The sequence below is a fragment of the Arabidopsis thaliana genome, chromosome 3 (assembly GCF_000001735.4).
Source record: "Arabidopsis thaliana chromosome 3, partial sequence".
Lineage (NCBI taxonomy): Eukaryota > Viridiplantae > Streptophyta > Magnoliopsida > Brassicales > Brassicaceae > Arabidopsis > Arabidopsis thaliana.
Window position 1 is genome coordinate 10,073,056 of NC_003074.8, and position 21,401 is coordinate 10,094,456.

The window sequence follows — 21,401 nt, forward strand, 5'->3', positions numbered from 1 at the left end:
ATGAAATATATAGAAAAATATATTGTGTTACTTTTAACAGTATCATTTTTTATTATAATCTTGGTCCTAAGCAAAACTAAATTTAGTTCTATAGTGTACTTGGAACCGAACTAAACCGAAAACGCTGTCGCTTTAGGTTTTGTTTCCCTCACCAAACCCTTTCATCGTTTATCTAAACAAACCTCAACCATCTCCATCAACCATCGTCTCTATATATGTATCGACGACTTCAAAAGCTTCAAGTTATTCTTTATCAGTAATGGAACCAATTACTTATTCCAAAGATCTTCCATTATTCTTCTCAATCTTCATCTTCGTTTATCTTCTCGGTTACTTATTCATTTTCAAAAAATGGACTCCGGAGACTCGTCCTTTAGCTTCCAGCTGTTTAATCTCCCTCCTCCACGGCGTCTCCGCCGTCGTCCTCGCCACGAACGCCTTACTCTCCGATCCTAACCGTGGATTCTCCTCCGTCAACACCCAATCTCAAAACTCAATTCTCGATTTCAGCTCCGCTTATTTCCTCGCTGATCTCGTCCACCTTGCCGTGTTTCCTTCTCCCGCCGGCGGAGACTCGCTTTTCGCCGCTCATCACCTCGCCGTGCTTTTCGTTTTCCTCACCTGCCGTTACATGGTTGCTCACGGCGCCTGCGCTCTGCTCGCGCTGCTAGTCGTCGCGGAGGCCACGAGCGCGTGTCAGAACACGTGGACGCTCGCGGATGCGCGTGGGAAAGACGCGCCTCTAGCGGTGAGTTTGCACCGGTTCGTTACGGTGCCGTTTTACGCGTCCTATAGCGTCTGCAGGTGCGTTCTAGCGCCGTTGCTTATCGTTAAGATGACGTGGTTTTACGTCAGCGGAGGCGCTGATGACGTCATACCCAGATGGGTTTGGGTTTCGTGGACCGTTGTTATTGTTACTGCCGTTACCGTTAGTATCCTTTGGATTTGGAATTTGTGGGTACTGTTTTTTCAGGAAAGATATTCCAAATTTACCAAAAAGGTTAGGTAAAAATATATTTACAGTTTCCATATTCGAGATTTTGTTATCTAATTTGAGCGTAAATTAATATCTCCGAATAAATTATGTTCATGGATTTGGTTGCATATATATAAAAATTGTCCGGGACAAATTTTTAAAAAAATTATATCTTAGATTCCAAAATAAAGTCTCAAAATAATTAACATATAGTCAATCAAAGTTTTTATATGCTATTAGAGTTGTTTAATAGTAAAAAAACAAAAAAACTTTGGTTGACTCTGTCAAGAATAAAATGAGATTTGTTCTCTAATTTTAGCGTAAAATAATAAATCTGAATTAATCATATCCCATTATCTCTGGACTTGGAGCTATATGATCAGTACTATCATTGAATTTAGACACAAATTGGTTATAAGGGTGTTCGTTTAATATAGTTTGGTATTCGGTTTTTACAAAATAAATTTGAAAATCCGAGACAAATTGGATATTCAAAATAATTGACAGATCGTAAGGTTTATTTTTATTGAAGATAGAATACTTTTAATTATTATTGTGAGTCGGTCTTAGGTTGTTGAGACGAAAGTTAATTATAAGAATGTTTGTCACAACCCATTACTAAGTCTAAAGCATAGAAAACTTGGGATGACTAAACTTGGGGTGACTTGTACAATATCAAAAATCGAGATCATTGCCTCGGACAATAATAAATTCCACAAAAGTACGAGTGACTAGTGTCCACGAGACTAGTGGTTGAAAATTAGGACTTGAATTCATTCCCTCTAGAAGTTTATACAAATTTCAGACCAACTTTTTAATTAACACTTTTTTTCATTTATTTTTTCTTGAGCAAAATAAGAGAGGAAGTAAGATAGATTAAAATTTAAACAACCACAAGATAAACATGCTTTAAGATTCTAGTTAAGAGATGGATAATTGAACGAATCCAAACCAATTGGAGGGGAATGGTCTGTTAGATTTCACATGTTAGAGGTTCCTCCATGAAGTCTAGAGTTAGACTCTTTCGAAATCTCACAAAATGTAGCTTGAAGGATGAGTTTGACATCAACAATCTGTTGGTCCAATAGTAAATCTCCCAGATGGAGGTGTTGAGTTCAAAGCATGTTGGGAGGGATTTTTTCTCCTAAAAAGATGAATTTAACTTGGTGTAGGTCTCGCCAGGCTGACCTCGCCCATATTTACAAATTACAATATCATCAAAACCCGAAGGAGTAAACAAAGAGTGGTGATTAAAGAATGAAGTGTCATTTTAAATAGCTCCCACTTGTTTTTCTCTCGATCTCAATCTGACAGAAACTGATATATTCCACTGATCTTCATCGATTCATCAAAGTTTTAGATTTTAATTCAGATTTCATCTTAAGGGAGGGTATTACGAGTATAGGAATGTGATTATCATATTAATGAAAGTTGAGGTTTTAAAAATAGCTTAACCAAACAAATGTAATCTTGCCAAAAAGATATAAAATGAGTCCATCAACAAAATTTATCGGAGTTACAAGATCATCAGATTCCGAAAAGCTTTTCTGTTTATGCGAGCGGTAATAGTGTTTTTTGATGTCTCCGTCGATTTCTTTGAAGGTGGCCAAAGGCGAAACGGAGACACTATTGTGCAACAAGTTGTTCATTTGTTTCCAAACATGGTAAGCTGTAGCATGAGCAACTCCTACTAATTTCCAAAGAATTGTGGGAGCAGTCTCTGTTTTTAGCTTAGTCCAAGCCAGAATTGAAATCCAAGTAATAAAGATATAAGGCGATATCGTTAATCCTCTTCTGGTGTTTTCTGTATGTAAAACGGCGTCTTTCTTTTGATTCGAAACGGAGGAGTTTGTGAAGGGTAACAAGACGGAATGGTTCTTTATATCTGGGAGGACCAAGATGGGGAAATGTGGAAAAAGAATGAATCGTAGAGACAATGGAGGATACTGGAGGGTAGTATCATCTCTGCCAAGAAGATTCATGCTGGAGAAGCAGGCCTTGTCGGCTACAAATACTCACTAGAGTACTACATTGGAAAACAACCAAAATGGCGTAAAAGAGGGTTGGTTGATGCATGAACACTGGCTTAAGTCTTCTGATGATATTAATAACTACGAGCTGGTAAGAGTATATATGTACGTTTACTTACTTGGTTTCCAAGTTATTGAGACTCTTGAGTTTTGGTTTTTATTGTGACGACTTCTGTTGTTTTGTTTGAGTAGGGCAATTATGCTATGTGCAAGATCTATCTGAGTCCACACGCAGCAAAGAAGAAGAAAACACACGATGAAGAGATCGACGATTTAGTTCAATTTGTGGAAGCAGCCTTAGATGTTTCTTTTTATCTACTTTTGCTGTCCAAAGTCAGAGGTCTCATTGTCTTTATATAGAATTTCTTGTATATAACATTTTCCACTGGTTGTATAGAAAAATCAATTTTAGTCTTTTGTGCTTATTCACTCTAATCAAAATCTCTAATCAAGGTGAAGGAGGAGGTGGAGGAAGAACATTTTCATCTTGCTCTCTAAGAAGATCCAAAATCTCTGCAGGGTTGTTATCAACACGCTCTTCGTCTCTGTCTTCCTCTCCGGATTTAGTTTCGTTTATGGGCAAATAATCAAATTCGGGTTTAATCTTCCAAACCGTTGTTTCCTTTTATATTACATCATTTCCTTTTCCTTTTTTATTATTGGGCCGAAGTAGTTTATATTATTAATGGGCTTTAAACAAGCCCATATTCAATAATTGTCGGCCAAAAAAAACCCTCTCTTCCAAGTTCCAAAATCATTTCATAAACCCTAACAAACCCCTAAATCTTTCCTTTCTCAATTCTCTCCTTCGAAGCTTTTTTCTTGTGAGGTCAGAAAAGAAAATGGGAAGTCAACAAGTAGCGATTTCGTTTCTGACGAACTTGGCGAAGGCGGCGTTTGGGTTAGGTGTGGCGGCGACGGCACTAAACTCGTCGCTCTACACTGTTGATGGTGGCGAGAGAGCTGTTTTGTTCGATCGATTCAGGGGAGTGTTGGATCAGACCGTCGGCGAAGGGACTCATTTCTTGATCCCGTATCTCCAGACGCCGCACATATACGATATTCGTACGAAACCTCACACTTTCTCCTCCAAATCTGGTACTAAGGATCTTCAGATGGTTAATCTCACCCTTCGTGTTCTCTTTCGCCCTGAGGTAATTTCGATTTTAGCAACAATCAATTTCTCGATTCTGTGTTTGATTTTGTATACATTGGTTGTTTACAAGATCGAGGGTTTAGGATGATCGTGTTCGTTCGATTTAGCAATCATTTATCGATTCTGTGTTTGATTTCGTGGAATTTGAAGTTTGTGTACAAGATCTAGAGTTGAAGATAATCCTTATGTGTAATTTGGTTTCTTCGATGAATGTTACTCTTATTATAGAAGCTTTTGGTGCATATCTATGCTGGCTTCGATTGTTTGAGGGATTGAATAAGTTGTTGTGGTTATTTTACTGTGAAGGTTTCGCGTCTCCCGTACATTTTCCAAACATTGGGTCTTGAATACGATGAGAAGGTTCTTCCATCGATTGGAAATGAGGTCTTGAAAGCTGTGGTTGCTAATTTCAATGCTGATCAGCTCCTCACTGAGCGTCCTCAAGTATCAGCACTTGTTCGTGATGCTCTTATCAAGCGTGCCAGGGAATTTAACATTGAGCTCGACGACATAGCCATTACTCACTTATCGTACGGTGCTGAGTTCTCGAGGGCAGTGGAGGCGAAGCAAGTGGCTCAGCAGGAAGCTGAAAGGTCAAAGTTTGTGGTGATGAAGGCTGATCAAGAGAGGAGAGCTGCGGTTATAAGAGCAGAAGGTGAGAGTGAAGCTGCTCAGTTGATATCAGATGCAACAGCTAAAGCAGGAATGGGACTAATTGAGCTTAGGAGGATTGAAGCTTCAAGGGAGGTTGCGGCTACTCTGGCTAGGTCTCCGAACGTGGCTTACTTACCTGGTGGACAAAGCATGCTCTTTAATCTGAACCCTGGTCGTTGAGCTATAACATTGGTATGCTCTTTTACTTCTTTGAATAATGAATGAAAAATGGATTTGGACTTAAGATTCCCATTTAAAGGCATTAAGGTTATTCGGTTTGGTTGAACTAAGAGTGGTTATGGTTTGGTATAAACTGTTTGGTTTGATAGTAGAGTATGGTTTAGGTTTGTGGAATGGTGTGGTTTACTTGTTTGGCCTTGTTGTATTTGCAGGTGGGAAGAGGAGCTTCAGTGGAGACAAAACGACGGAGCTGTGAAGTTTATTAACGTTGATGCTCTTTTATTTCTGATGAACACGATGTGAAAAAAGATAATTGTTTTGAGCCGTTCTATCTTTTCTGACTCTAGAAGTAAAGACTATGCCATTGTTGTCGAAACCCGATCATTCCAATGAAAGGCTTCACCAAAAAATCTACCATAACAATAGTCGAAATTTGTATTGTCAAAAACAATTTCCAACACCAAGGTTGTTGTACTTGTATTATTTAAAATATAAATTAAAACATGGTAAATAAATTAAATAAAACTTTTTTATGTGGTCACTTTGGTGGCTTCGGTACATGCGGTGGCCTCTTGTGGTGGGGTAGACAAACTCTAAGTATAGTGCATTCACAAACTTTAACTTTTCCCTTCAAATTACAATTTGCTCCACCATAACCTTCGTTGTTACAACTCGTTCGGCACCTCCTAGCACCGTCTACCTTATTACACGTCTCTGGCGGTGCTTTGCTTGGATAATCATCACACAATTCCCAATTCATTGCTTTTCCTAATACAATAATTCGATCAATTACAAGTATTTATATCGTATTGATTATATATGCATATTTTTGTTTTTTTTCAATGAAAATATATTTGGTAGAAGATTTAATATTATTTACGATTTTATCTCCTTGTAGTGATTTATTTTACAGCTAAATTACAATTTTGACAAATTTCCTTAATTTTTTTTTTAAATGAGTATAAGAAGTTCCATTTTTTCAATATTTGTATATCTTGTAATTTATAAACCAAAAGTTTAACCGCAAATAACACCTTTTTTTTTTGTTGCATTAAGCATCTATCATTATAAATCAAACTTTTAGACATTTTGTTTTTCCTTTTATAAGTTTTTATTTTTCTTTGTTAATAGAGTGTTTTATGAATAATAAATCTAAGTGTCATATTGCTATATATCAGGAATTATTATTTCTAAAAATAGAAGAAGAAATGAGAGATAATCCGTAAAAAATGCCTATGAAATTGTTTAATGAAAAGAAACATTCATTATTAATTTATATCATAATTCTCTTTTTTCATATAACTTTGATATGTTTCTTTATTAAAAATATGTTATTTAAACGTAATAATTACCTACATGATATTATGCATTATACACTGGATGTACAAACTGCGAATAAGTATTGGAATATGAGAGGTATTATTAAGTAAACTAGGTTTGGATGAAGTGACTAGTGAGGATGGTTGGGAGATCTTGCAATGAAAGTTTGTGATCATGGGCTCATGTTTCCAGGGAATGTACAAGCAGGAGTGGATTGATAAGAGATTGATCCATTTTGAAAATTATACAAGTCATTTAACAAAAGCTACATATGGAGGAGATTAAAAGACTAATTAATGATAATGTAAAATAACTCTGATATATTCTTTATTCTCTTCTCTTTTCTTGTAAGTTCTACTTATTTCCCATTTGAATCCTGGTGCTTCAACTTTCAAGTAAAGCTCTAGTCTTTGCTTCTCTTCATCTCTCATGATCAAGTTTGACTCGAGTCCGTTGCAGAATCAAGTTTAGCTCAGATCTTTCATGATGCTGTAGATGAAGACTAAACACCCTTCTGAGTCTTATCATGTTTCCATTTTTTGTTGCAGCTCTTCTTATTGACTTAGGTTTGATACCTCAAGCACCAAGACTCTTCATTCTTCAGAAAACAGTGTATTGAGGATCAAAGTAATGTGTTAAGCTTCGGTTTTGACTTCAAATAAACTATTATAAGCGGTTAGACCTCTTCTCAATGCATACCACACAGCTGAATGCAAAACAGAACGGCTTGTTTTCACAGTCATTTAAGCAACTCCCACACTCATGGCAACGTTCTATGCAGACAACGCAAGCTCTGCAAGATGACTTAGAATAAGGATATTGACCCTTCAATGGACATGTATCTGCTGGACAATCAAATACCAGACTTGGTTTCTCACACCAGGGGCATATCTCGAGGTCAGTAACTCGATCATCCTCTAAATAGAATTCTGATCTACAAGACGTATAGAATCTCTTCTTCCTCTCTTGTAAACCCACTTTAGCATCTCCTCCTAGCAATAAGTTGAGCTCTTTAAACTGCTCCTTTGTGAAATACAACGCCCCACCAGTGATTAGGCTTTTGACTCCAAGACGGTTTGAAGATTTTAAGTCCCTTAAAGTTGACACTAGTCCTGCTGTGCTTAGTCTAAGACAACCAGATACACTCAGCTGCAAAAAAACAGACACACATGAACAAACAACACAGAATCATATAACAAGATTGGTTCCATCATTCGATCAAACTAACCTTAGTAAGATGTGGATTGCTAGCAAGAACTTGCTTCAAGCCATAATCAGTGATACCAACACATCCTCCAAGATTCAAACATCGAACACCGCCTAGAGCACGGCGTGTTAACTTCAAAAGAGACTCATCAGTAACTCTATATTGAAGAAATGAGTCATTAAGATCAATACTTGTCCAGAAAAAAGGTTCCTTTCCAACCGAATCACGCAAAGACCTACAAACTACTTCAACCGCAAGAATCTCTTTCAACTCTAGATATGGAAGAACCAACTCAAACGCGTCATGAGCTTCACCACCACCACCACCATCATCATCATCATCACCATCATCATCATCATTATTATAAAACCAACTTAGAGTCTCGAACAACATCTGATCAACAACACCAATTTCTTTCTGATTCTCATGAAACCAATCAGAGATTGTGTTCAAAGTCGATCTAACTCTCATACAAAACGGATCCTCAGGCAAAGTATGATCTTCTGAGACTAAACCAATCTGATTCTCATGAAACCAATCTGAGATTGAATTCAAAGTCGATCTAATGTTCATACAAAAAGGATCATCAGGCAAACCCACAAAATCATCCCCAAATTCGCCTAAACCCAATTCTAATTTTCTGTAATCGTTATAAGAACCTCGAAGCCTTTCGTAATTAACCTCCATTAACGAATCTCTCAATGAATTAAGGAAATCGAAATCTGAAACAGATCCAATGAAATAAATATATAAAAAAACGGCGAGAGAATGAATGAATGAATGAATGAATGAGAAGGAACGGGATCGCGTAATCAGCGGGAAAAAGGAAAGAGAAAGGATTCGAGAGGAAGAGGAAGAAGAAGAAGAAGGAATCAGAGAAAGAGTTTCAATTGCAAAGAAGATGACTTTTTTTAGGGCTTTTACTCTGTTGCGATTTTGGCGCGTGTCTAACTATAACTTCTAATTTAATAAGAACAAATAATTAATGAGTTTTTTTTCTTCTTTTTAAATTCTAATTAATGATTACGTCTCTAAATTAGATATTTTCATTCACTCTTTTTTTTTTCTTTATAAGTCAGATCTTCTAATTTATAATCTTTTCAAATTTGCAGGATCTTCTATTTTTTTGGGTTATTAGTTTTATTCCTTGTCCATAATCCTATTGATTAACTATTGTATTAAGTAATTTGCCATTTTGTGAACAAAAATTAAGAAGTTATTTACTTATTATAGATTTTGCACTTTTTAATAAAGGAATTTTTGTTAAAGGGCAAGATTTGATAATTTAATTAAGTGAATGACTTCTTGATTGTTGTTAAATAATTATACTTTTATTTTAAATATTTATGAATATACTTTTATTTTAAAATTTGGTATTTTCGTGAGTAAATAAATTAACTAGAACCAATGGAAGCAGCTTATTAAATGATGTTTAACTTTGTACCCTTAAATTAACTAGAACCCTTAAACAGTTAAACATCACTAGATTTTGACCCGCGGTATACCGCGGGGCTAGGTTTTTAATAAAATTTGTTATATAAAATGTATATGTAAATATTTGTTTTATTAATATTGTTTGCTTTGTTTAGTGTTTAAGATAATGTATATATAGATTTTAGTTGTTATATCTAGGATTTCATCCGTAGTATATCGTTTCGTATTATTATCGATCAAAACTCGTCATACCATCTAATCCTGCATATTGAAATTAAACATATCTAATAGATTTCACTTGTGGTATACCGTCTCGTAATACTATCGACCAAACCCTTCCTACCACAAACCCCGTTCAGTAAAATTAGACATTATTTTGTTATTTTTGTTTTAATAATACTTTAGTTTAAAAAATATTTAATTCAAATCAATTTAAAAGTTTTTTTTCAAATGGTTATTTAATTATTATAAAGTTTATATATTATAATATTATAAACACGTCCTACCATCTAGTCCTACTATCTAATCATGTTCGGTGAAATTATTTTTTTATTTTTTTTAATAATATTTTTATTAAAAAATTTATAATTTAAATCAATTTAAAGTTTTCTTTCAAATGGTTATTTAATTTTTAAATATTTTAACTATTTTGACAAAAATAATTAGGCCATGAAATAAAAGCATATTCTTTTGAATAAGATTTGCTTTGATTTGGTAGTTAATTTTTGCATTTAATAAGTCAGTGGCAGCCATTGTAAATAAGTTCTAATTGCAGGATTTATTTCACAAAATGGCTGCAAAAATGTATATATAGATTTGCGGTCAAAAAAGTTAAACATCATTTAAAATGAAAGAGAATGAAACAGTCGTAATGTGTTTTAATTTTTTTTTTTTTTTTTTTTCGTCGTGTTTTAATTTATTTTAGTAAGTATTATTGCCAATTTCTTAATTAAAATTCTATCTAGTTCAATTTCTCTTTTAATAACAAGAGCAGTTATTCTGTGTGTATACGTCGAATTCATGAGATTCAATCCTCTATTAAGCAGAATAAGATCTCTTAATTTAATTAGCTTTTCCACAAAGCTGTTTTGCATTATGTAAAAAAAGAAAACAAGGGACTAGTACAACAAAAACTACAAGGCATAAACAAACAATGTCCTAGTGAAGATCACTAGTATACATAAGATTCACTTAAACAAACTCCAAACTGGTGAAGAGTTTTTATTCAGCAAGCAAGGAAAAAAAAGAAAAAAAACCCTCTTATTTTGTGTGTACTCATCATCATCATCTCTATGATTATACCATTTACAATGTAGGAGGGATCCAAATGTAGCCATGAGTCTGCATATAACCAGCTTTCTTAAGTAGCTGATCTGCTTCCGCTGGGCCACGGCTACCTTGTTTGTATGGGACCGATTTCACTTCTCCCTTGTCGATCCTGTGAAGCAGTGGAGTGAAGATTTCCCAAGCTGCCTGTTTTGTGATTGATCACATACATATATGTGTTTAAAGATCTTCTCAATATATGGTAAAAATCAGATTGTGGAAGTTTCAAACAAAGTTGAGTGATGTGAAGTATCCAGGGGTTCTAAGTGGTGAAGTAGAAAGGTAAAATTACCTTTAATTCGTCTCTGCGAACAAAGTGTTGTTGGTCGCCTCTGATTCTGCAGAGAGATACACAATAAGGGTCAACTAATGAGATGAATGAAGGTTTTGATATACAGAACTATTGTTACTAGATTCTTACGTGTCAAGAATAAGGCGTTCGTAAGCCTCTGGAATTGAGACATCTTGGTAACGCTGCTTGTACGATAGGTCTAGTTCACTCTGCACGGTTTGCATCTCCAGACCCGGTTGCTTCACCTGCGCAGCAAAGCCAAAAACTTCAGATTGAATGAATAAATGAATGAACAAAAGTGAGTCTCTCCTTTTTTCTTATAGTATCGTAGATTATGGTTGGTTCATCAGGTACTTACAGTTAGCTTCATGTACATGGCCTCTGAAGGCTGCAAGCGTATAACAAACTCGTTCCTCCCTTGGTTTTGACCTGTTGCATTGCATGAGAGGTTAGACCAACCAAATTTCAAGTATTTGGGAAGGTTTGATTTGGTCTCGATACAAACATTTGAATATGTCGCCAGGAACATCTTTAAACTGAATGCGAATATCTGCCTTCTTTGAACTCATTGCCTTTCCGGCCTTCAGTATAAAAGGAACACCTGAGAGATACATCAATACACAAGTTACTAACCACTACAACTAAAAAGGGATTTTGGCACATGATGTTCCAAACTTGATCTAGAAAATGAAAAGATGAAGAGTGAAGGGGACACATGCACACAGTACCTTCCCATCTTTCATTGTTAATGCGAAGAATTGTTGTGGCAAACGTTGGAGTGTTTGAGTCATTTGGAACAGTTGGATCATCTCTATATCCTTCATATTGTCCAAGAACCACCTCTTCATCTTTTATGGGAATCACAGATTGAAGAACCTGAAGTTCATTTAAGAAATCAGTCAGTTGTTATTAATATTAATTGGCTGAAAATGCAAATGAAGATATCACTTGATTCTACAAAAGTTTGAAACTAAAGATGTGATCAAGAAAACTGTAATCACCTTCACTTTCTCATCCCGGATGTGCTCGGGTTTAAGAGAGATTGGTTTCTCCATGGCGACAAGGCAAAGAACCTGTGGTACACTAAACTTAGTTAATACATAAAAGTATCTGCAGTTACAAGCAAGGAAAAACAAGGAAAAATGTCATATGGAGGTGGCTTTCAACAAGGAAATTTCATGTTTTTCTTCACAACAGACAAATATTTCAAATGTAAACACTTGCCTGGAGCAAGTGGTTTTGAATAATATCACGAATGATTCTGAAAAATAGAAGATTATATATACAAGTCATCAGAATGCAATGATACTTCTGTCTCATGTATATCATATTCAAATGAAACACTGAGAAAAGCTTACCCGTATTCATCAAAATATCCACCGCGACCTTCAGTTCCAAAATCTTCTCTGAAAACGATCTGCAAAAAGAAATTAGAGATTTATGTGGATGGATTCAACTCTATACAAAAGTTTAGAAATATTTGTGCTAAGCGATCAAACTCTCACCTGTACGTTTGCAATATTGTCGCGGTTCCATAGTGGCAAAAACAAGCGATTGGCAAACCGAAGAACCAACTGCACTAACGATGAATGCGTTAGATTATATCTTTATTTGTCTAAATTAATAAACTAATGACTAGAAGCAAATATGTGTTACCATGTTTTGAACTAACTCTTTTCCCAGATAGTGATCAATACGATAAATCTGTGGTTCTTCAAACAAGGCTCCAATCTGAGAACTCAGCTGCTCTGCAGATTCCAAATCCTTTCCAAATGGTTTCTCAACAACAATCCTAGTCCATCCACCAAGATCAGCTGGAAACAATATACATTTCCAATGAAGTTATTACCAAATATTCTCTATCTAATAATGTTAACAAAATCTAACAGTAAACTCACATTTGTTAGTGCACCATGCCTTGATCATCTTGCTTACAGGAGGGTATACAGACGGAGGAAGTGCAAGATAAAACAATCTCCTCGAAGATCCTTCAGCAGTCTTTTTAGATATCTCGTGCTCCAAAATCGCCTTGTCTAATCTCTTAAACCCTTCCTCAGAATCATAAGGTCCACTCACATACTTAATCTATACAAGAAAATTGTATTTTCAGTTACCAAAAACAAACGGGACTATAACTGTGTAAATGAAACAGACTAACCAGCTTTAGAAACTTGGACAAAGCTTCTGTTTTCTTAGATGCATTCTTCTCATCAACAAGATATCTACATAAAACATGATAATATAAGCTTTTCATTGTGTCAGATGCAACAAAAAGGCGGACCGGATCGGATCATCTAACCCGCGGATTTTATCTCTAAGCTCCTCATCAGTAATCTTACTCCTTGCATATCCAAATATATGAACTTCATCTGGATTAAGAAATCCCTGTGCTCATGTAAAACCAATAAACACATCAAATAAATAAAAACAAGTGACATTGAAAACAATAAAAGATAAAAAAGATTCTTGTTTGTTTAAAAAAACCTGATGAAATAGATTGAAAAGTGCAGGAAAAGTCTTCTTCTTAGCAAGATCACCAGAAGCACCAAGAACAATGATAGAGAGACTCCCAGTTTCCGTGACTGGATTGTATTCTTTTACAAACGAATCATTCTTTAAAGTAGACCTCTTCTCCATATGCCATTGACCAGAACCCATCTTCCAATAGTTTTTTAACACTCTAACCAAAATACAGAACAAACCTGTAAAATTGAAGTTTAGTGAAATTGGAATCATTGTGTTACGATTGATTGATTGGTTAATCATGAAATCAAAGATTACTTGTGAAATTATAACATTTTCCAACAATTCGAGTCTCATGAAGATGATAAAGATTCTTAACTTAGGCTATAACATAACTGCGAAAATAAAACACAGAATCAATACGAAAATTGAATGATAAGTAATTTGTATGGATCAGATTTCGTCGAGAAATCAAACGGATCAACAAAGATTACGAGAAGAGATCTCTCTACCTGCGACGGTGGCGACAAAATTTTCACTAGTTTGGAGAATTTTGTTATGGGGTGGAGTTTGATAGTTCGAATTTTTATATAGATAAATTAGAAAGCTGATGATTAAAAATAAAGGGACTGTTTGTAAATGGATAGTAGTGAAACTAATATTATAATTACGTGAAACCATTAAGGGAATTATTGTAAGGTTAGTTTAATGGAAAGTGGTAATGATCAGATATGCTGAGATATTTTTTGGAAACGAAAAAGTCAAAAAGAATAAATGCGACGTTGTTTTTTTTCCCAATAATTTACGAGTTTCATATTCATTTTTGACCGTTAGATTTCACCTGCCCAACAAGGCAACAACTACTATCATTTTTTTTTTATCAGCCACCACAAAATAGTGTTTTTTTTTTTTTTTGGTGAGTACCACAAAATAGTGTTAACACAAAATGTCTTTAACCCAATTGACATAATTAGTGTTATATACTAATTCATGCAATAAATCGTCATTGTTTGTTATAATACCAAATTCATTCATCTAATATAACGTAGCGCAATGCATTCATTTAGTTTCTTCTACTTTGGAACGAGACAGGTAAGAAAACGCTATAATGAAAGTAACTTTTAGGCCCAAGAAATCCAAATGAGCCAAGATATTAAAAGCCCATACCGACACAATAAGATTGCTACTGTGAAGTGATGCCGACACACTGGAACTGTCACTTTTCAAAGGTAACATGTTTCTTGTTATGTGAGAAACAAAGTGAAATCACATTTTAAACCACTTAGGCTTTGTGGTCTTCTTCTCTGTGGATTTACGCTCGTGTTCAACAGGTACAGCACTAGAGTCAACCGTGGCTGGCTCTGATGACGATTCAACCGGTTCCACGGCTTTGGTCATGGCCTCTAAATCTTTCAGTGACAAAATCTCTTCATTAAGATAAGGAGTTGAACTACCACCATCATCTGCAAAAAAACCATTGGGTTTTTTAAAGATAAGTTCAGAACACAGTCCTCTTCACAACAAATTCTTTAGTATGTAAGGGGAATCAATATTATACCTAATTTAACCAGCTTTCTAAGATTAGTATTCCCTATGTATTCACATGATCCTAAACTTCTTATCAAACTATTTCATTCCTAAGTTTGAAAGTTTCTGGACAATTCCTCGTGCAGTTTAGTTATCCATCCCTCAAAAAGATCTCACTTACTAAATCTATAATCCCGTACATATCGCAATGCAAAAAAGTTCCCCAGAGAAAGACTATGGTATTGGGTGAAGGTAATGACAGAAACTAACCTTTAGGTTGATCGTTTGAAAAGTAGACAATGGCTCCAGGAACAAACCCAGCTGAGTAGAAGTCTTGTGAGAAATCTTTTATCTGTTTCTTGGGAGGAGTTGTATCTGACAAAAAGATGGCACGTTATCAAGTTTTCTTCTCTTGACAAATGTAAAATCTGAAATCTGAGTGATGGAAACATACACAAGTAGAAAGGAACATCTGGGTGGGCAACTACTCTTTTGACAAGATCAATCAAGCCTTGGATCTTTTCTGATGGATGAAATGTTGCCTCCAATGTGTGATTATCAGGAAAACGAACCCGGATTACAGCCTAGACAGTATCAATCTATAGATAGTCAGTGGGATAAAACTAGTTCCCAAACATGAAACCAATAGTAAAAAGAACCTTAGTGAGCTTTGATCGACGAGCAGCTTCTTCTGCTTCCCGGATTTTTCTTGTCTTCAACGATTTATCTTTTGTATAAGTAATTTAACATTACATGTTAGAAGAATTAAACAACCAAGGTACTGATTTCTTTAGAGCAAGCAATACATTCCGATTATGACAAACACAGTTGGATTTGATCAAAGATTTGCAAAATTTTCATGGAAATGGCTGAAGAATGTAAACTAAACCATACAGATTCTTCAGAACATGTTACCTTCTTTCTTAGTAGCCAAAAGGCGGTAAAAATCTGCAGGTGTGAACTCGTAGAAATCATCAGATTCATCGTCTGTGGAATTTTCATAAACAATCAATCACAAGACTTGTTCAAATTCAGATCAAATGCAATATAAGAATCAGAGATCCAAAAAAGTTACCAGCACTAGAAACTTGACTTGGTCTCTGTGAGATACTCGAAGTCTCGAAAACACGAACCTCTCGCCCTAATTTCTCTCGCATATCAGCAATTTTAGCCTAATTTTACGAAAATCCATCAAATAAATATTGAATTCGACTCAAGAAATGGAAAAACCCTAGAAAACTTTGCGGGAACCCCCAAATATAGAAGAAGAAGAAACAGAAAAATTTCGGATCAAATGAAAATCGAAATGGAAGTAGGAATCAGATGATATAGATCAATGAGGGAGAAGAAGAAGAAGAATGAAGTTAGACCTGAGCTGAAGAAGAAGCTTCCATGGAATCGGTGATCTCGAGTCGTCTGCGTTTCAAGGTGTGTAGAGAAGGGTCATCAACAAACATCAGACCCGGTTCAAGTTATTCTTTACTTGCTCGCTGCAAATCCACCGTCTATATACCGGAGGCGCTTTTGTTTTAGGTGATTTTCAATTTAAGCACAGTATGTTTTGTTTTTTTTACAGATAAGCCCTCTTTCTTATTTTCATTTTTTTGACCCCTCTTTCTTCTATCTAATTTTTCCCCAAGTAAACCACAAGTCTTAAAGACTTAAACTATTAAACAAAATGAAATGTATGAAATAAACTATTTTTTTTTGTTGAAATGTCAAATTTATAAATCAACAAAATAATTTATATACAACTTAATCCATATAACAAAAAAATCAAAAAAAAAATTAAAATAAAAAACATTGGCATCTCTCATAATCTAAACCAATATTAAAAAATCTCAGAGATTTGGAGTCTCAAAAAAATATAGAGAAATTTTGTGTTCTTCATTTTGTAAGTGCAAGATGTAGTAGATAAATATCTGAAATGCCAAAATAATAAAAAGATAAGTGAGCAAGTTAAACAAGTGAAATGGTAAAATGATGAAGTTTGGTCGTCTAATCAACGATCAGGTGAATTTTCTAGCAAATCACCATTATTCATTCAAACCATATATGTAAGGTTTTAAGCATAAGCAACATAAACAGCTCAAGATTCAGTGCGATTGTTGAATTTTCGAACCTTATGTCTAGTTTTGTTATTTCGAAACTCATGATAGATTAATGAATTTTTGAGAAATATTTATTACAAAAGAGAAAAATATTTAGTTTTGTCTTATTCATTTGTAATATATAAACATTAAATTATTTTGAAAAATACAAAGAAATAAATGTAATCATTTTGTACATGGCATATCGACAAGAAATGTTATTACATAAATATGTGCCATCTAGGTTGTACAAAATAAAAGTATTTACCCACCTGAAATTAATAAAGTACCAACCATTAAAAGGAAAAAATAAAACCTTTAAAGAAAAGTATTGTGCTACGAAAATGAAAATTTATTAATCTGATAGCCTCTTCCCACCTAAGCTTCTTCTTTGCTTATTTTAATTTTATCTTTTTGTTGTATCCTTCTTGTCTCTATTAACGCTCATCTTTCACCTTCAAGCTCTAAATCGAAGCAATCTTCACACTCCACAAACCCTAATTTCAATGCAATCGCAATTCACCATCTCAATCTCTCTTCATCTTCCTCTATCCATGGATCCATAAATCTCTGTAACCTCACAAAAGGTGTTTCCAATGCCAAGCGTTGGTGTGAAGCTCTACAGTGTCTTCTTCAAGTTCCTTTTGAAACACCGTTTACAAAACCGGATTCAATCTTCCGGTGATGAATCTTCCTCGGATCCATTTGGTGTCACGACCCGACCCGAAGAATCCGTCGCTGCTCCGAATCCGTTATTCACCGACGGTGTTGCAACCAAAGATATTCATATCGATCCGTTAACTTCTTTATCTGTACGAATTTTTCTTCCGGAATCTGCTCTTACGCCGCTTGAACCGAGTACCTCCGCCTGTGTTTATTCCGGTAAGGCTCGAACTCTCAACAACATCGCCGGATCGGATCTTCTTAGTAGGAGAAATAGCTTAGGTTCGTCTAATTCGTTGTTGTCTCATAAGGTAGAATCTAGAAGGAACAGTTACGGTTACACCACTGGTTCGTCCTCCCCTGAGGCAGGATCCTCCGACGTGTATAGAGGATACGCACCGTCGTCGTCGGGTGGAAACTCTAGAAAACTTCCTGTGATGTTGCAGTTCCATGGTGGTGGATGGGTAAGTGGAAGTAATGACTCAGTGGCTAATGATTTCTTTTGTAGAAGGATGGCGAAGCACTGTGACATCATTGTTTTGGCAGTCGGGTACAGGCTTGCGCCTGAGAATCGGTATCCTGCTGCGTGTGAGGATGGGTTCAAGGTGTTGAAATGGCTGGGGAAGCAGGCGAATTTGGCTGAATGTAATAAGTCGATGGGAAATTCTCGACGACCTGGAGGTGAGGTGAAGAAATCAGAAGTTAATAAGCATATAGTTGATGCTTTTGGTGCTTCCTTGGTGGAGCCTTGGCTGGCAAATCATGCTGATCCCTCGAGGTAAAAACAATGTCTTGTTTAGGTAGTGAAACTAGTGAAAGAGCCAAGAATTTGTTAGAAACGAATGTGTTTGTGTGTGTTCATGCCTGCCTGAAAATCTAAGCTTTAGTGTCAACTCTATATGTTATACGATGTCCTTTACGATCTTTGATTTGTGATCTACTGATGCTAAGTTCAGCTTACTCCTTAACCTCAATAGTCTTGATAGGTCCTTATCATGTCTTGAAATTATTCAAACCACACTTGCTTTCTTTCAGGACTTCTCATGCTAATTCTCCTCTTACGGTCTTACCCATTGGTATGAGATGTGGAATTGTTTCGTCGTCATTAATTTCTGGGTCTTAGTACATGCTAGATATGTAAATTCAATCCTTTGGATTCCAGGAATCTTCTTGGATTGGATTATCAAGCTTGTTTTTTGATGAGAAAACCTTCTGCTTAGGATTCAGTTTCCTGAAAATGTGCTTGGTATGTTGTCAACTGTGGTTCATATGCATGTCACACCAGAAGTCTTTTTTTTTTCTTTCTCATTTTTTAAATGATCACTGCTTTCACGTAGTTCAAGGAGTTTGCATTCCATAAATGTTCTGCTTTTGGTTCTTAACAACACTTGCTGAGTATAGATAAATTTTGTAGATCGTTGCTTTCATATGACCAAAAATCTTACTGAGTTCTGTGACTTCTCGAAATTTGAAACTTCAGATGTGTGCTTCTCGGTGTGAGCTGTGGTGCCAATATAGCAGACTATGTAGCCCGCAAAGCCATTGAAGTTGGTCAAAATCTAGATCCTGTCAAGGTTGTGGCTCAAGTCCTAATGTACCCGTTCTTCATCGGTAGCGTACCCACACAGTCTGAGATCAAACAGGCAAATTCCTACTTCTACGACAAACCTATGTGCATTCTCGCATGGAAGCTTTTCTTACCAGAAGAAGAATTCAGCCTAGACCACCAGGCAGCGAACCCGCTCGTTCCAGGCCGAAGTCCACCGCTCAAGTTCATGCCACCTACACTAACCATTGTCGCAGAGCATGACTGGATGAGAGACCGAGCCATTGCTTACTCAGAAGAGCTAAGAAAGGTCAACGTAGATGCTCCCGTGCTAGAGTACAAAGACGCGGTTCACGAGTTTGCAACCCTCGACATGCTTCTTAGGACTCCGCAAGCTCAGGCTTGTGCAGAAGATATTGCAATCTGGGCCAAGAAATACATCTCTCTTCGTGGCCACGAGTTCTCATACTAGTGTTCACCAAAATCTCCAGGTAGCAAAAAGAGGTGAACCGAAAGTAGACCGGCTTTTTTCGGGTTTTGCTGTTCCTCCATGAAGCGGAAAGAGCTGAACCGAGAGTAAACCGGGTTTTGTTGTTTCTACCAGGAAGTAAAAAAAAAGGCAAGCAAAGCAAGAGGTTCTTTTTCTCTCTGCGAGTAGAGTTAGTGTAGAGTGGTGTTTACTTTGTGAGATGGGCTAGGGAAAGACTCTGGTTCCCTCGGGGTATTTCCTGTACATTAAACTATATACGTGTTTCTCTTTTCTGGTATAAATTAGTTGAGAGTTATTTCGTTTAAAAACTGTAATATCTATTAATCCGTCGACCAAAAAATAGAAATCTATTAATATCATTATTCAACGAAAACATTAGTTTAAAATATTTATCAAGAAAATGAATAATACATGCAAGATAGCATTAATAGTAAAAGAAATAAATATTTTTACATAGAAAAAATAAATTTGGTATCTTGCCAATATAATTTGATAACGTCGCCTGCTTTTAGATTTCTTGCATCTCTAAGATTATTCCACCCTCTTCCGATATAATAACCATTACCGTCCTTTCCAAGGTTTACCAAATATGAATTGTTATTGTCTTGTGCGTCTTGTTATGTTCTCAACCTTATCTTTAGGCAAAATCAAAATCAAACGATTCCTATAACTAACATCGCTATCTGTTAGTGTTTTTTGTATCATCATAGTTGGATTCATTTTACAAAAACTTAAGGTGTCTTAGGAATATAATTAAGATTTGTTTCCAAAAACTAAAATATTTGAGGAGTTTGAACAGTATAACGCATATATATATATACTTCTAGGCCAAAGTAATGTTCCTTAGTGGAAAAAAACAAAAGTTCCTTAGTGGATTGCCTTAGATATTTATTTCAATAGTATTAATTGTATTAAACACAACTCTCTAAATTTAGTACATGTTATGGATATATTTTGTAAGTTAGCATATTATTAATCCTCTAAATTTACAAGTTTATCTGTTAAACTAGTCACATATTATGCTGAATTGTATTTACAAAACCTTATTTTTAGTGCTTTTTTTGAAAAGTCTTCCCAAGCCAAATCTATTATAATATCTAAGTACATAAAATCTTTTAATATCAGAAAAAACTCATTTTCCAAGCCACATAAAAATGTTCATTATATCTTTGACATCTAAGATTTATTTGATTTTTACAATAAATCTTATTATTTTTGACATTAATATATTTCAATTTAAAAATCACTATTAATAACCAAAAAATCTAGTTAAAATAATTTGCATTTTTTTTTTCTAAGAACAGAAATACAATTGCCAACATCAATAACAATTTATTGGCAAAACAATTAATATCTATCAACCAATGGCATTATAAACAGAAAGCAAATAATTAGATTTGCTCAAACATGTCAATCAAATAAATCGCGAAAGGGAATCCACAAGACCAAGTGTGAGTAGAAAATCTTCTTACTAGAAGAAGAATTCAGCTTGGACCACCCGGCAGCAAACACGCTCGTTCCAGGCTAGGCCATTCATTATTGTCGCAGACCATGACTGGATGAGAGACCGAGCCATTGCTTACTCAGAAGAGCTAAGGAAAGTTAATGTAGATAATCTCGTGCGGCCGTGCTAGTGTACAAAGATGCGGTTCACGAGTTTGCTACCCTCAACATGTTTCGTAGGACTCGACAAGCTCAGGCTTGTCCAGAAGACATTGCAATCTGGGCCAAGAAATACATCTCTCTCCATGGCCACGAGTTCTCATACTAGTGTTTTGAAACTCCATGTGGCAAAAAAGGTCAACCAAAAGTAAACCGTGTTTTTACGGGAGACAAAGCAAAAGAACACATGCAGACCGAAAAGATTGATATCATCGTTGCAATCATCGTATCATGTGATTTGTCTCTTCTATTTAGAGTTCAAGCTTCTGTTGTATATCATCGTATCGAGTAACGTCCATTTTGATTAACCCAACCAAACCAAATGCAGACCGAAAAGATTGATCTGTGTACCAAATCTTAACTTGAATTTTGTTTGATATTTATC

General features: G+C 35.5%; 6 protein-coding genes, 1 long non-coding RNA gene and 2 pseudogenes across 16 annotated transcripts; 4 read left to right on the forward strand and 5 right to left on the reverse strand.

Moving 5' to 3' along the window:
• Window positions 1-26: 26 nt before the first annotated feature.
• On the forward strand, window positions 27-3,302 carry AT3G27270 (TRAM, LAG1 and CLN8 (TLC) lipid-sensing domain containing protein). Of its 2 annotated transcripts, NM_001338865.1 has the most exons (3): window positions 225-1,005; window positions 2,579-3,097; window positions 3,199-3,302. In NM_001338865.1, exons 1-2 carry the CDS (start codon window positions 260-262, stop codon window positions 2,649-2,651), a joined length of 819 nt encoding a protein of 272 aa, NP_001326172.1. In that variant the 5' UTR covers window positions 225-259; the 3' UTR covers window positions 2,652-3,097; window positions 3,199-3,302. The 2 variants fall into 2 exon arrangements, with proteins under 2 accessions (NP_189363.1, NP_001326172.1); NM_113641.4 differs by lacking the exons at window positions 2,579-3,097; window positions 3,199-3,302 and having other exon boundaries at window positions 27-1,163.
• A 451-nt stretch (window positions 3,303-3,753) lies between these two features.
• Window positions 3,754-5,553, forward strand: PHB4 (prohibitin 4). 2 transcript variants are annotated; one of them, NM_113642.4, is made up of 3 exons: window positions 3,754-4,160; window positions 4,469-5,008; window positions 5,209-5,553. In NM_113642.4, exons 1-2 carry the CDS (start codon window positions 3,849-3,851, stop codon window positions 4,994-4,996), a joined length of 840 nt encoding a protein of 279 aa, NP_189364.1. In that variant the 5' UTR covers window positions 3,754-3,848; the 3' UTR covers window positions 4,997-5,008; window positions 5,209-5,553. The 2 variants fall into 2 exon arrangements, with proteins under 2 accessions (NP_189364.1, NP_974369.1); NM_202640.2 differs by having other exon boundaries at window positions 3,764-4,160; window positions 4,469-5,366.
• AT3G27283 lies at window positions 5,535-5,765 on the reverse strand (annotated as a pseudogene). Its single transcript has one exon.
• Window positions 5,766-6,406: 641 nt separating this feature from the next.
• On the reverse strand, window positions 6,407-8,478 carry AT3G27290 (RNI-like superfamily protein). The gene is made up of 2 exons (NM_113643.2): window positions 7,545-8,478; window positions 6,407-7,465 (listed from the first exon to the last, which is right to left on the reverse strand). Exons 1-2 carry the CDS (start codon window positions 8,208-8,210, stop codon window positions 6,983-6,985), a joined length of 1,149 nt encoding a protein of 382 aa, NP_566814.1. The 5' UTR covers window positions 8,211-8,478; the 3' UTR covers window positions 6,407-6,982.
• Window positions 8,479-9,953: 1,475 nt separating this feature from the next.
• On the reverse strand, window positions 9,954-13,743 carry G6PD5 (glucose-6-phosphate dehydrogenase 5). 5 transcript variants are annotated; one of them, NM_001035703.3, is made up of 17 exons: window positions 13,551-13,703; window positions 13,357-13,433; window positions 13,060-13,277; window positions 12,875-12,960; window positions 12,734-12,797; window positions 12,474-12,660; window positions 12,232-12,389; window positions 12,081-12,149; window positions 11,934-11,992; window positions 11,800-11,836; window positions 11,577-11,648; window positions 11,304-11,451; window positions 11,081-11,176; window positions 10,934-11,004; window positions 10,705-10,820; window positions 10,576-10,621; window positions 9,954-10,430 (listed from the first exon to the last, which is right to left on the reverse strand). In NM_001035703.3, the coding sequence occupies exons 3-17, from the start codon at window positions 13,231-13,233 to the stop codon at window positions 10,263-10,265; spliced, it is 1,551 nt and encodes a 516-aa protein (NP_001030780.1). In that variant the 5' UTR covers window positions 13,234-13,277; window positions 13,357-13,433; window positions 13,551-13,703; the 3' UTR covers window positions 9,954-10,262. The 5 variants fall into 5 exon arrangements, with proteins under 5 accessions (NP_001030780.1, NP_189366.1, NP_001325679.1 ...); NM_113644.5 differs by lacking the exon at window positions 13,357-13,433; NM_001338866.1 differs by lacking the exon at window positions 13,357-13,433 and having other exon boundaries at window positions 9,971-10,430; window positions 13,551-13,743.
• A 307-nt stretch (window positions 13,744-14,050) lies between these two features.
• Window positions 14,051-16,205, reverse strand: PUX1 (plant UBX domain-containing protein 1). Its single transcript, NM_113645.3, has 7 exons — window positions 15,936-16,205; window positions 15,641-15,737; window positions 15,481-15,552; window positions 15,225-15,292; window positions 15,020-15,149; window positions 14,836-14,940; window positions 14,051-14,501 (listed from the first exon to the last, which is right to left on the reverse strand). The coding sequence occupies exons 1-7, from the start codon at window positions 16,020-16,022 to the stop codon at window positions 14,305-14,307; spliced, it is 756 nt and encodes a 251-aa protein (NP_566815.1). The 5' UTR covers window positions 16,023-16,205; the 3' UTR covers window positions 14,051-14,304.
• A 795-nt stretch (window positions 16,206-17,000) lies between these two features.
• AT3G27320 (alpha/beta-Hydrolases superfamily protein) lies at window positions 17,001-19,736 on the forward strand. 2 transcript variants are annotated; one of them, NM_001035704.2, is made up of 3 exons: window positions 17,001-17,537; window positions 17,634-18,096; window positions 18,799-19,736. In NM_001035704.2, exons 1-3 carry the CDS (start codon window positions 17,252-17,254, stop codon window positions 19,334-19,336), a joined length of 1,287 nt encoding a protein of 428 aa, NP_001030781.1. In that variant the 5' UTR covers window positions 17,001-17,251; the 3' UTR covers window positions 19,337-19,736. The 2 variants fall into 2 exon arrangements, with proteins under 2 accessions (NP_001030781.1, NP_189367.1); NM_113646.4 differs by having other exon boundaries at window positions 17,001-18,096.
• A 67-nt stretch (window positions 19,737-19,803) lies between these two features.
• AT3G27321 lies at window positions 19,804-20,074 on the reverse strand (annotated as a pseudogene). The gene has a single exon.
• Window positions 20,075-20,808: 734 nt separating this feature from the next.
• AT3G05225 lies at window positions 20,809-21,343 on the forward strand. Its single transcript, NR_141160.1, has one exon. It is a non-coding gene; the product is annotated as an other RNA (long non-coding RNA).
• Window positions 21,344-21,401: the final 58 nt, after the last annotated feature.

Bases quoted from the DNA above. Each gene is read 5' to 3' on its own strand.
- G6PD5 (NM_001338866.1), bottom strand. From the start codon at position 13,719: ATGGTTTCACGTAATTATAATATTAGTTTCACTACTATCCATTTACAA. The intron at 11,452-11,576 runs GTGATTACAGTT...AATGAACTTCAG, and splicing joins TCCGGGATGAGAAAGTGAAG to GTTCTTCAATCTGTGATTCC. The intron at 10,622-10,704 runs GTAAGAATCTAG...ATCTCTCTGCAG, and splicing joins GAACGCCTTATTCTTGACAC to AATCAGAGGCGACCAACAAC.
- AT3G27290 (NM_113643.2), bottom strand. From the start codon at position 8,210: ATGGAGGTTAATTACGAAAGGCTTCGAGGTTCTTATAACGATTACAGA. The intron at 7,466-7,544 runs GTTAGTTTGATC...GTTTTTTTGCAG, and splicing joins GCAATCCACATCTTACTAAG to CTGAGTGTATCTGGTTGTCT.
- PHB4 (NM_113642.4), top strand. From the start codon at position 3,849: ATGGGAAGTCAACAAGTAGCGATTTCGTTTCTGACGAACTTGGCGAAG. The intron at 4,161-4,468 runs GTAATTTCGATT...TTTACTGTGAAG, and splicing joins GTGTTCTCTTTCGCCCTGAG to GTTTCGCGTCTCCCGTACAT.
- AT3G27270 (NM_001338865.1), top strand. From the start codon at position 260: ATGGAACCAATTACTTATTCCAAAGATCTTCCATTATTCTTCTCAATC. The intron at 1,006-2,578 runs GTAAAAATATAT...ATTTCTTTGAAG, and splicing joins AAATTTACCAAAAAGGTTAG to GTGGCCAAAGGCGAAACGGA.
- AT3G27320 (NM_113646.4), top strand. From the start codon at position 17,252: ATGCCAAGCGTTGGTGTGAAGCTCTACAGTGTCTTCTTCAAGTTCCTT. The intron at 18,097-18,798 runs GTAAAAACAATG...TTGAAACTTCAG, and splicing joins AATCATGCTGATCCCTCGAG to ATGTGTGCTTCTCGGTGTGA.
- PUX1 (NM_113645.3), bottom strand. From the start codon at position 16,022: ATGTTTGTTGATGACCCTTCTCTACACACCTTGAAACGCAGACGACTC. The intron at 15,293-15,480 runs GTAACATGTTCT...CTTATACAAAAG, and splicing joins TTTGGCTACTAAGAAAGAAG to ATAAATCGTTGAAGACAAGA. The intron at 15,150-15,224 runs GTTCTTTTTACT...GATACTGTCTAG, and splicing joins GTCGATCAAAGCTCACTAAG to GCTGTAATCCGGGTTCGTTT.